General features: G+C 42.0%; 1 protein-coding gene across 1 annotated transcript in view; it reads left to right on the forward strand.

The window, feature by feature from the left end:
* Positions 1-12,606, forward strand: part of Kcnu1 (potassium calcium-activated channel subfamily U member 1) — an 82,937-nt gene that overhangs the window by 12,475 nt on the left and 57,856 nt on the right. The window contains 3 exon segments of the mRNA XM_028768219.1: positions 2,010-2,085; positions 9,962-10,132; positions 12,267-12,358. Coding sequence (XP_028624052.1) covers positions 2,010-2,085; positions 9,962-10,132; positions 12,267-12,358 — 339 coding nt within the window.

A 12,606-nucleotide genomic window follows, 5' to 3' on the forward strand; every position in this document is an offset into this window, starting at 1 on the left:
GGTGCCTGTCACTCTCTCAGCATCTGTGGTGCCTGTCACTCTCTCAGTGTCTGTAGTATCTGTCACCCACTCACTTTCTTATTTGTTCTTTAGCACTCCTGCAGTCCTTGTACAGAGACTGCACATTCCTTGTTTTGCAAAGCTACAGTATGTAAGTCAAATTTGGTTTTAATTACAGACTTCTCTACCCAAAACAAAATCAAAATGACCAAAACAAGAAGAGTCAGCCAATACAGAGGCCTAATCAACAGCTCACTGCTTGGATTTGAGACCCGTACATGGGAAGGAATCCATGCCTGGTTCTGTGAATCTGTTAAAACCCCGTGCCAAGGCAGATCATATGCACTAAGGAGGTCAAAGGGCGCATGGATGGAATAGTATTGTTTAGCTATATTTCATAGTGTAAAACTGTCTTCTTGGTACTTACGTTTATACCGACGGACAAATGCTACTCTCAGACTTAGAGACAGCATCGTTTCTAGTGATCAGTGGTGACTGCTGAGACTCATGGTGTACAAAGTACTGATAATAAGTGATATATTAGTGCTCAGGCCCAAACAAGAAATGTATTCCATCCCTGTAAGGTTCAGGGAATGCTGTGGGAGAGGAGGCAGGAGGAATGTAAGAGCCAGAAGTTAGGGAGAAGGACTGCTAAAGGCATCTTCTGGGCAAAACACAGCCATTGCAGTTGTGAGCTTACAGTAGCTGTGGATGTGTGCCCTAGGTCTGCACAAGAATATGCTCATTGACAATCAGGCATAGAGGGAGGGAGGGAGGGAGGGAGGGAGGGAGGGAGGGAGGGAGGGAGGGAAGGAGGGAGGAGGCTCAGAGGACACTGCCCCTCGCTGATGAACCATGGGATACTGAGGATACTGATAAGTTCAGGGAGATGGAGAGTCAGTTGTGTACCCAGTGGTGATTCCAATTTACTGCTCAGAAGACAGCTCCAGTTAAATCAAGAGTCGTGAGTCTGGGAAAGAGACTGGGAGGGTGGGGATTGGCAGGATGATACATTAGAATTGTGGGAGAGCGTAATCAAAATGCATTTTATACATGTCTACAATTGTGAAAGAACAAAAGTAACCAATTGAAGAGTCGCCTCTTGTTGGCTAGTAAAATAAGAAACACCTCTTCAGGTTTAGAGGTATAACAGTTCCTCAGAACATGATGCACCTCAGAGCGTCAGCAGCAGTGAACTATTGCTTGGAGAAGTAGAGTCATGAGCTCAGGCTGTGGCTCAATGAGAGAGTGCTCACCTATCATATACAAGGTCCTGGGTTCAAACCCAGCATTTATGGATAAATAAAAATACTACAACTTCAATATCTCCAAAAGATAATAAAAGCTTAAACTTTCTCCATTAAAACAGTGCTGCATTCTTATTAGAAATATCAATACTATAGTCTAGGTGCATCTCAGGGTTAACTATGCACTGTGAAGAAGTCAAGGCTGGAAAGACTATTTTTACATGACAGATGGCCAGGTCAGAAACCAAAGATTTTTCAGCTAAACTCTAAGGCTTTCTTTGACAGATATAAGCCTCTTTGATACTTCTGCTTCACTGATTTCAGTATAAGTTCAACATATGCCACTGCATCCCTGTAACCTACACGCCTCTTGTATTACACGTCTACATCTAGACCCCTGCCATTTCGTTCCACTACATTAGACAAAGTTATAACCTTACAAATTGACTATTGATCCACATTCATGTCTCTAAAACACCAGGCTACTGGATGGTATGGTAAAATCTGTAACGTTTGAAGAAATACACATGACACCAGGTGAGCTTCCAGCTGTGTTTCTCAAGCTCGTAACCCATACACGAATGATATAAAGACCCTGTAACCGTGCAGACTGAAAGGTGAGCGCAGAGCCCCAGGCAACGGTGTACCTTCCAATCTGTGGGCCGCAGTGAGCAGAAAGCTGAGCCCTGGAGGACTGTATGTTTGTGTTGACTAAGAACCTGCCTGCAGAGATCTAACAATTCTTTGTCCTTGTTCTTTTAGCAATTCAGTGAAGCTTTCTAAACTGTTGTCAATAGTTATCAGTACCTGGTTCACGGCAGCAGGATTCCTTCACCTGGTAAGGAATTCATCACAGTCTCTAATGGCATCCATCACAGTCTCTAATGGCATTCGCCAGTGTGAGCATCCTTTCTTTGAAACTGGAGAGGGCCACGCCAGAGATTTCATCTTACTTTTAGCTTTTTGGTTTTACCTTTTAATCCCTACCCTCATATTTATCATAATTTTTGCATCTCCCACTATAAAGATAGCTTTGTCTCCTCTTCCAATATTTCTAAATCTGGTGTCAGTGAAAAATCTCATCAGGTCTAAAGGTCTATGACATATAGAAAGTAAGGTTTATTGATAAATCTTCATGGAGGTTCAAGAATTCTTACGTTTTGAATAAGTATGTAATACTGAAAGAATGAAGAATCGAGGACTGAGGTACAGTCCAGCGGTTAAACACTTGCCTGTCCAAGGCCATGGGTTTCATCTCCAGAACTGAGGGAAGGAAGCCAATGAAAGAGTCCCAGACTTATTAAAACTGGATGGTTCCTGGGGAGCGGTTGAGTTTCTATTGGAAAAGAGAGACTTGGAGCCAGCCTCATTCTGGAGATATCCACAGGGAAGGGCTTGCTTCTGCTCTGCAGATTGGGGGCACTGTAAGTTTCCTCAATAGGAAGGGTTATGGGCTTCACTGCTGGAGGACATCTGAGTTATCAGAAGTTGTGGGGTTTTGGGGTGGGGGGATTGAAATGTAGTGCTAAAAGCCTTCAGAAAAACAAAAAAAAAAGTAAAAATCCTTTGACTTGAGGGTCTCTCTGAAAATTAACTTAAATGATAATTATAAAAATATACACAGCAGGAGCTGGAGAGATGGCTCAGCGGTTAAGAGCACTGACTGCTCTTCCAGAGGTCCTGAGTTCAAATCCCAGCACCCACATGGTGGCTCACAACCATCTGTAATGGGATCCGATGCCCTCTTCTGGTGCATCTGAAGAAAGCAACAATGTACTCACATAAAATAAATAAATCTTAAAAAAAATATACACACAGCATGGCTTATTAAGAAAACAGTCAAATACTGAATGCAGACTCTACTAGAACCTTGGACACTTTTGAAACCAGCCTCACCATGTCTGAGTATTCAGTGGGGAAGAAGATTTTCCTGAAGCGTCACAGCAGAGAGGGCAACTCCATCTCTGCATCGAGAGCGTTGGACCAAGAGTCGTGTTCTTTCCAGGACAGAAGCAACCATTGCTATCCCAGAATTCCAGAGGAGACGCCACTAAGATATCCTTTACCTTTACTTCCAATGAGAAGGCTCCCCGTGGTCTAATTTTTGTTTTTCATTTTTTTTTTGTTAGTTGCTAACTCTTATGGGGCATTCATATACATATGTGGATTTCTGGATTCTTTGGGAGAATACAGGAGTCTGGTCACCCATTCTCTCAAGGTCATCAGGGGTCATAAGCAGAGTAGCTGTTACATGGTACAGAAGATGCTGCTGGACTGGGTGGGTCTCTGAATCTTCCAAGTCTCTTCTTCAACCCTCTAAGCATGGGAGCATGCTGGTTATGCAGGACCTAAAGGAAAGGAAGTCTTTGGCAGGAATTCATTCAGAGAAATAAGGAGAAACCATCAGAGGAGTGAGAGGATTTCATTTTGAACCACACTGATTTGGAGAATGTAAACAACAAAAGAAAACATTAAAACAAAACAAAACCAAAGAGCCAAAAATAAAAGCAAAAAACCCCTAAAGTGCTTTATCCACCAGCACGAAAAATAGCAGATTTCATTGAGACAATGTTGGAAATGATGCCCCAAAATCAAAGTTATGATTATCCTCCTGCCTCACCATCCTGTACTTGCACAATCTTTCAGCTATTCAGCTAACCACTTAATACCATTCAAGAAAAATTTGACGGTGGGGGTGGTTCAAGACAGAGTTTCTCTGTGTAGCCCTGACTGTCCAAAACTCATGCTGTAGACCAGGCTGGGCTCAAACTCAGAGATCAACCTGCCTCATCCTGACAAGGACTGGGATTAATGGCATGTGCCACGACCACCCAGCTGATACCATTCAAATTTGAATATTAACTAGAAAGAAATTTGTATGGTGCCTACCTAGGCTTAAATATATATATTTATAACAGAATACCATGGATATAAACTGTTAAATGTAGTAATTTGTCAAATGGAATGATAAAAAAAAAAAGTTAAGAAAAATACCCCCTTGTTTGAAGAAGTGCAAACGAACATATAAAAACCTAACATGATCCTTTATACAAAAGCATAGAATATTTTGACTATCAGTGGACAGCCACTGGTAACTCACCCATGGCAGTCAACAGCTCCTCACCCTTGTTCATGGAAGCAACCTGTAATGGTTTGTATGGTTTGTATGTTTGGCTCAGAGAGTGGCACTATTTGAAGGTGTGGCTTTGTTGGAGCAGGTGTGGCCTTGTTGGAGTAGGTGTGTCACTGTGGGTGTGCGCTTTAAGACCCTCATCCTAGCTGCCTCGAAGCCAGTATTCTGCTAGCAGCCTTCTGATGAAGATGTAGAACTCTCAGTTCCTCCTGCACCATGCCTGCCTGGATGCTGCCATGCTCCTGCCTTGATGATAATGGACTGAATCTCTGAACCTGTAAGCCAGCCCCAATGAGATACAATTAAATGTTGTCCTTTATAAGACTTGCCTTGGTCATGGTTTCTGCTTGCAGCAGTAAAACCCTAAGACACAACCCTAACTAAACTCAGAGAATCACACACAAAATCTCCAAGGCAACAAGTACAAGAGAGACTCGTAAGTAGGAGTAGGTCTTGTCAGGATAAAGAATGGATTCAGTGGGAGAAGCCTCATGAGGGAAGGTGGAAATGACCAAAAAATATTATATACATGTATGAAATTGTCAGAAATAATAAAACAATTCTAAAAATCTTGAATGAAAAAAAAATGTGACTAATGGATTATTAAACCTTAGAAAAGAGTGGGCTCAAAGATACCAGAAGAATAAAACATCTTACGAAGCTGAAGCCATATCAGGGGAAACCAGATGCAATAATAATAATAATAATAATAATAATAATAATGTTACAGAACAAATTCAGAAGCTTGGAGGACAGCCCTGGAGTGAAAGACTAACTGGAGAATAGATGGAGATACACCTAAGGAGAAAAACTGTAAACAGTGCACACTATGGATTCAGTGTCCTAGACATCTGACAAGTGTTCTCAGAGAAATGCTGGCAGTAAAGTCTGGCATCCGCAAATGAAAAGACATAGTGTGCCCTAGGGAAGTGGAATGAATAAAGTTGCCAGGTCAGATGAAGCACTGGGATCACAGGGAAGATTCCTAATGATGTGTCCCACAGCATTCTGGGACAGTAATGGTTGCTGCTTCCCTGGTAGACACATGGTTCTGTCCTGTTTGGAGCAGTCACTGATCTTCAAGGATAAGTAGAGAGTAGAAGCTGAAGAAAGAAGGCTTTTAGAAGGAAGCAAATGAAACTGGAGAATTTAGAAAAGCCGCTGCATGGTCTGGCTAACTACCTGGACCGCCCACCATGTTTCCGAACTAGAAGGGGCCAGAGGACAAGAGCACCCCAGGAGACATTACCTGGGTGGCTGGTTCCGCCGATCAGCTCCATGGAGACCATGCCTCAAAGCATGGATCTTGGGCCAACCCTGTAAGCCTCATGCTAAGCCCCAGACAATACCTGCCATGCTCCCGGTTCCGGTAGAATGAAGACTCTTAATGCTTAAAGATTATCCAATTTATTTATATATTTGGAAATGCTCAATACACAAGATGCCCAACCAATTAGAATTGTTAACCAATACCTAATCTTTTGATAGAAATTGCTACCCAGGACTGTTCTTCCTCCATGTTGCTTCCTCTCTCCCTCTCTTTCCTCCTCCCCTTCCTTTTCCTCCCAACTCCTCACTTTGCCTACCTCTTCTACTGCCCAATCACCGAGCTCCACTGCAAATACAATGTAGCAGGAAAATATCCTTCTACAAGTAAAAGCATAGCATTGATTCAATACCAGAAGATGATATGAGGCTTGTATGAAAATACACATAACCTATCTTGCCATCATAAGCCTGCAAGGAAAAACAGCACCACAGAAGAGGTGAATTAAAAGTAAGAAGTTGGCGAGGCGGTGGTGGCGCACGCCTTTAATCCCAGCACTTGGGAGGCAGAGGCAGGCGGATTTCTGAGTTCGAGGCCAGCCTGGTCTACAGAGTGAGTTCCAGGACAGCCAGAGCTACACAGAGAAACCCTGTCTTGAAAAACCAAAAAAAAAAAAAAAAAAAAACGGAAAGAAAGAAAAAAAAAGAAGTTCAGAATAAAGGGCATGGCAACAATGTAGTGATTAATGAGTTTAAAGACAAATGTCATAACCAGAGAAACATGCCTGCATAGTGGTATGCATACTTACTAGCTTAGGGTTTTATTGCTTAGATGAAGCACTGTGAACAAACAGCAAGTTGGGGAGGAAAGGGTTTATTTGGCTTAAAACTTCCACATCATAGTTCATCACCAAAGAAGTCAGGATAGGAACTCCAGCAAGGCAGGAACCTGTAGACAGGAGCTGATGTAGAGGCCATGGAGGCGTGCTTCTAACTGGCTTGCTCCTCATGGCTTGCACAGCCTGCTTGCTTATAGAACCCAGGACCCCCAGCCCAGGGATGGCCCCACCTACAATAAGCTGTGCCCTCCCCCATCAATCACTAATTAAAAGATGTCCCACAGGCCTGCCTACCATCCGATCTCATAGAGGTGTTTTCTCAACTTAAGCTCTCTCCTCTCAGATGACTGTAGCTTGTGTCAAGTTGACATTAAACCAGCCAGCACACCTACCATGTAAGCATGACAAAGCACCTGGACAAAACAACTTAAGAGTGGACGGATTTGCTTTAGTTCACGGTTCCAGAAATTTCAGTCCATCGGGGTGGGGAGGTCACGACAGTCCCAAAGACAACAACTAGGAAGCCAGGAGAGGGAGAGAAGAGCGGGTAAGATGGAGAAAGAGCGTGCCTATGTTAGCGGGCTCTCTCTTTTGGCCTTTAGCCCGTTGAACACCCCTAACCTACAGGATGGCAGCATCCACATTTAGAATGAGTGTTTTCCCTTAGCTATCTCTAGAAAGGCTCTCACAGACGCAGATAGAAGTTTGCTCCACTAACTTCATAGTACTTCTCAGTCCGATCAGTTTAGCCATCAAGGTCACGTATCACAATAACTAATGTGAAGGTTGAAGTTTACATTATTATCACATGGTTATTGCATTACAAATGATGAGAAGGTGAGGAGACGGGTCCCTGTGTCTCCCTCCTTCCTACTGTATCTTATCTAAAGTTGAAATGTAAATGTGGAAAATGTGAGGTTTGTTTTGAAATGAACAGAGTTGGAGTAGATAAGAACTCTATGAGCACTTGTCTATAATTCTTTAGCATAAATTCAGCCCGCTCCCCATCGACTGAAGGCTTTGTGCTACCATGGTAAGAAGAGCAGCCGAGGGCTGGAGAGATGGCTCAGCGGTTAAGAGTATGACTGCTTTTCCAGAGGTCCTGAGTTCAATCCCCAGCAACCACATGGTGGCTCACAACCACCTGTAATGGAATCCAGTGCCCTCTTCTGGTGTGTCTAAGAGAGTGACAGTGTACTCATATACATATAATAAATAAATAAATCTTTAGAAGAGGAGCTGTATGAATTTAGGGACCAGCACAAGGCTGTTGACTCTCTCCCACCGTAAACTCAAGGGCAGTTCAGAGAGGCTGGGGCAATGAGAAGGAATTTGAAATATTGAGCGAATATGCCCAAAGACAATGAGTTAAACTTTCTAAGGTTATTTAAATGTATATGAAGGTCTTCAAATTGAAGTACCATGCATTGCATATCATGTTATTCGAGGATAATACTGATTTCTGTGTTGAGATATTACCAAAGATGCATTTTAGTTCAATGCACTATCTCAAAACATGAGACCCAGGTGGTGGTGGCGGTGGCGGCATTCACCTTTAATCCCAGCACTCAGAGTGCAGAGGCAGGCAGAGCTCTGTGAGTTCGAGGCCAGCCTGGTCTACAGAATGAGTTGCAGGACAACCAGGTCTATATGGAGAAACCTTGTCTTCAAAAGCCAAATATATATATGAATTATATCTATGGTTACCTGGTTCTATTGTTTTGCCTTACCCTTCCTTTTTATAATTTTATTATTTATTTTATTTTATTTGCTCCAGAGCTGAGGACCAGTCCCAGAGCCTTTCCCTTGCTGGGCAAGTTCTCCATCACCAAGCTACATGCATAACTACTCAATACGTGTGGTCTAAATTTATTTTTAGACATGCACAAGCCTGAAAAACTAGCGAAGACCCTGGACTCAAGCTGTTAGCTCAGTTGATAGAGTGCTTGCCCAGCATTCACAAAGCTCTGGGTTCAATTCCCAGCACCATCTCGATATGTCGTTCTGCGTGTAGTGGCACATGCCTGGAATCCTGGTGCTTTGGAGGTAGAGACAGGAGGAGCAAAAATTCAGTGTCATCCTTGTCTGCATCAGGAATTTGGAGCCATCCTGAGCTACATGACATCCTGCGTTGCCAGTGCTCAAGACTTGTGCTAAACGTACTCATCAAAGTCAGGAAAGGGTTAACACTTGGCACACCGCCTGTCAAACGTGGCCAAGCACTTGGGAAATGATGCAGTTTCTACTTCCCATTCTGGTCCTTTACATTTATTTCTGATTACTTTCTTTCTATTTTATTTTATTTGATTTATTTTTAGCATATAATGTTTTACATACACGTGTGCATGCATCACAAAGGCAGAAGACGGTGTCAGATCCCCTGGAACTGGAGTTAAAGATAGTTGTGAGCCTCCATGTTTGTGACCTGGACCTCTGGAAGAGCAACAAGTGCTCTTAACTGCTCAACTAACCCTCCAGCCCACTCCATTCCTGTTCTTAATGGGAAATTTAATTTCCCCAGATAATTATCAACATTTAATCATCTTTGTTGATAAATAGAAAGATGTACAAGAGGAAGTTAAATATAAATAGATAGATATATTACATATATAGAAATAAATAGAAGTAGGAAATACATACGCTTTTGTACATAAAGATGGACAAAAGGAAGTTAGATATAAATACATATCATAAATTTATATATTTAAATATACATTGAATATATAGATATATTACACATATAAATATCTATTAAATATAAATATGTGCCCATAAATTATGTATTAGTATGAAAATACAAACAGAAATCTGTGTGGTACGTAACCAGTTTTCTCATTGCCGTGATGAAATCGTTGACAAAGCTCACATAAGGACGGTTTATTTTGGCTCCTGTTTAAGGATATAGTCGATCACGGAGGGGAAGTCGTGGAGAGTGAGGCAGACAGTTGTATTGCACTCCGTAAGGAAGCTACGAGACCTAAGTGCTTGTCCTTAGCTTGCCTTCTTCTTTTATCCTGTGTGAGGTCCACGAGACGGTTTGATACCGCCTAGTTCTAATCAATTTCCAAGGTTTATTGTTCCTTGGACACGAAGGTCACGTGCTTTTTGCTTTCACGGATGCCCGAACTCGGCTCCCTTATTGGTTTTTCCCGTCTTCTTAAGAACGAAAATGAAAGGTGGCTGCGGGCTCCAGGATGTAGTTCTAGGCCTTCAGAGCAGCAGGAAGCACCCGCTCTGTAGGGTGTTCCAAATCTGGTGCACGCCACATGCCTCCAGCAGATATCAGTTCTAGCCATGATGGTGGAATGCTAGTCATGACCACTTTCTGGTTCCCACTCGAAACTCTAGGGCTCTCCCAGCTGCCACAGTCATTCGCTCCTGTCTTTGGAGTGAGCTGGGGGAAACTGATGCACAGTTTGCCTTCTTCCCTTGTCTTCTATTCATAGACCTTTCCTTTGCCATCTCTCTTTGGACAGGTGGAAAACTCTGGTGACCCCTGGCTCAACGGTAGAAACTCACAGACTATGTCATACTTTGAGTCCATTTATTTGGTGACAGCAACAATGTCAACTGTTGGCTTTGGGGACGTGGTGGCCAAGACATCCCTAGGACGGATTTTTATCGTTTTCTTCACCCTTGGGAGTTTGGTGAGGAACATTTTCATTATCTCTTAAGTATTCAAAAAATAAAATAAAATATCCAGTTAAAATACTGAAAAAAAAATGAGTCAATAGTGAATGTTGCTTTATTCAGTGTATGTGAAGGTGGAAAGATGTATAGATCACATAGCTTTCAAATCGTATACCCTGGAACCTGGAGTGCAGTTGCTTAGCTTCCAGGGATGAAGGGAGGTAGATTCTACATGAAATCATCTTCCTCCATATTTGCCCATCAGACCAAAACCTTCTTCTGAAGAGGAGGAACATTTGAGATATGCTTCTGTGCCATCAGATATCTCAAATGATGAACCACTCACTACACTAGCAATTAGTTCTAGGCAAGCTACAGATTAGTTAGTATTTATTCTTGGTTCAAGAGAGTATTGAGGGCAAAGGAAGCCTTGTTTTTCATTTTGATCTCTTAAAAACCATAAGAATGTTTTCCCATGACCAATGCTACCTTGGGACAATTCAGTTGTCACCTTAGTCTCCTTGGTATCATATGAGAGGGATTTTTGTTTCTTTGTTGTTTGTCTTTTTTTTTTCCATATAGGGTTCTCTGTGTAACACTAGACATTTTTTTTGTGTTTTTTGTTTTGATTTGTTTTGTTTTGTTTTTTCGAGACAGGGTTTCTCTGTGTAGCCCTGGCTGTCCTGGAACACTCTGTAGACCAGGCTGGCCTGGAACTCAGAAATCCACCTGCCTCTGCCTCCCAAGTGCTGGGATTAAAGGTGTGAGCCACCACTGCCCAGCTAACCCTAACCATTTTGGAACTCATAGATCTGCCTGCCTCTGCCTCCCAATTGCTGGGATTAAAGATGCACACCACCATGCCTGGCTACCACCAGGCTTTGGTTTTGTTTTGCTTTCTGTTTTTTTTTTTTAATTACAGTACTAACACTGTGAATTCAAAATAAAAAAGAAGTTAGAAACCATCAACTATAAATGTCGCTTTTATTTTCTCAGATGAAGGGATGAGAAGAGAAGCATACCCAAGGTGTGAGAACACAGCCCAGAGTGTTTCTTTCTCTGTTCTAACTAGCCCTAGGCCTAGGCTGGAAGCATCTAGCTCCATACAATCTAATTTTACAAGCTGACTGATTCTGTCTGGCTTCTCTCAGCTTCTCACTGAATTGCTCAGCTTGTCCTTATACTAACTCTGGCAGTCTGTTCTGATCTTCCGGCTCCTTCTCATTCTCTAGCTCATTCTGTCTTCACCTGTGTCTAGCTTGTTCTCTCTGTAACTTGTCTCAGTAAAACTGCCACGGACACACCATACATCTCTCCCTGTGCTGCTTGAAAGTAGCCTCTCCTTCCTATGCAGTTCTCATGAGTGTTGGGCATATCCTATCTCTGACTCATTCTGTCAGATTTCTCTGATTCATCACTTTTGTCTGCTCCTCAGTTAGATGTCACTTTCAAACATGGCTGCTTCCTTCTACAAGCTAACTTTACCTTCACCTTCGTTGTTAGGGATTAAAGGTGTATACTAAGAAAATGTCTGTACTCTAGCCAGATCACATGGATTACTTGGTAACCCATGGCATGTCTGCATTTCAGCCAGATCACATACACCTAGAAGGTCTTTGGGTGTGATTCCTTGTCAGAGCTGTCATGTTGCTGGATTCAGATTCCTCCACAATCAAGGGACACATGCATATAATGGTTGGCTAATATATACATTTATCATGTTGAAAGCTGAACATCATTTTGTTAATTGCAGCCAAAATCCTCTCTCTTAAAAAAACTAAGAAATATATAGTCTTTTTTTTTTAAATGCACTGTTCCTTGTTGTAGCCAACTGCTAGATCAATGATTCTCAACTTGTGAGACAAAACAGTACCACTTTGTCAAACCTCTATCTCCAAAATATTTATATTATGGTTCATAACAGTAGCATAATTACAGTTATGAAGTAGCAACAAAATTGATTTTATGTTGGGGGTCACCACCACATGAGGAACTGTATTAAAAGGTCACAGCATTAGGAAGGTTGGGGACCACAGTGCTAGATGAAAGGCACATATGTGTACTTGTCTTTTTCTTTGTAGTCTTGCAATTTTGGGAGTATCTTTCAAAATAACGAGTCCTAAGGATTTTTTTTTTTACTTATTATTTTAGATACTATTTGCAAACTACATTCCAGAAATGGTGGAACTCTTTTCTACCAGGAAGAAATACACCAAGCCCTACGAAGCAGTCAGAGGAAAGAAGTAAGTAGCTTTTATAGTGTGATTTCTACTGTTTAACGCTTTCTTTTGACCACAGATCTTATTCTGCACACACAAAGAGAACAGGATTAGAAAGAATGCCATACAAACAGGATATTCACTACCTGATACAAGTTATCACATAGTTCACACAAGTATTTAATCAACTTATGTCAACCTAAATAAGACAGAGAGAGAGAGAGAGAGAGAGAGAGAGAGAGAGAGAGAGAGAGAGAGAGAGAATAATGACA

The sequence above is a fragment of the Grammomys surdaster genome, unplaced genomic scaffold, assembly GCF_004785775.1.
Source record: "Grammomys surdaster isolate TR1022 unplaced genomic scaffold, NIH_TR_1.0 185, whole genome shotgun sequence".
Lineage (NCBI taxonomy): Eukaryota > Metazoa > Chordata > Mammalia > Rodentia > Muridae > Grammomys > Grammomys surdaster.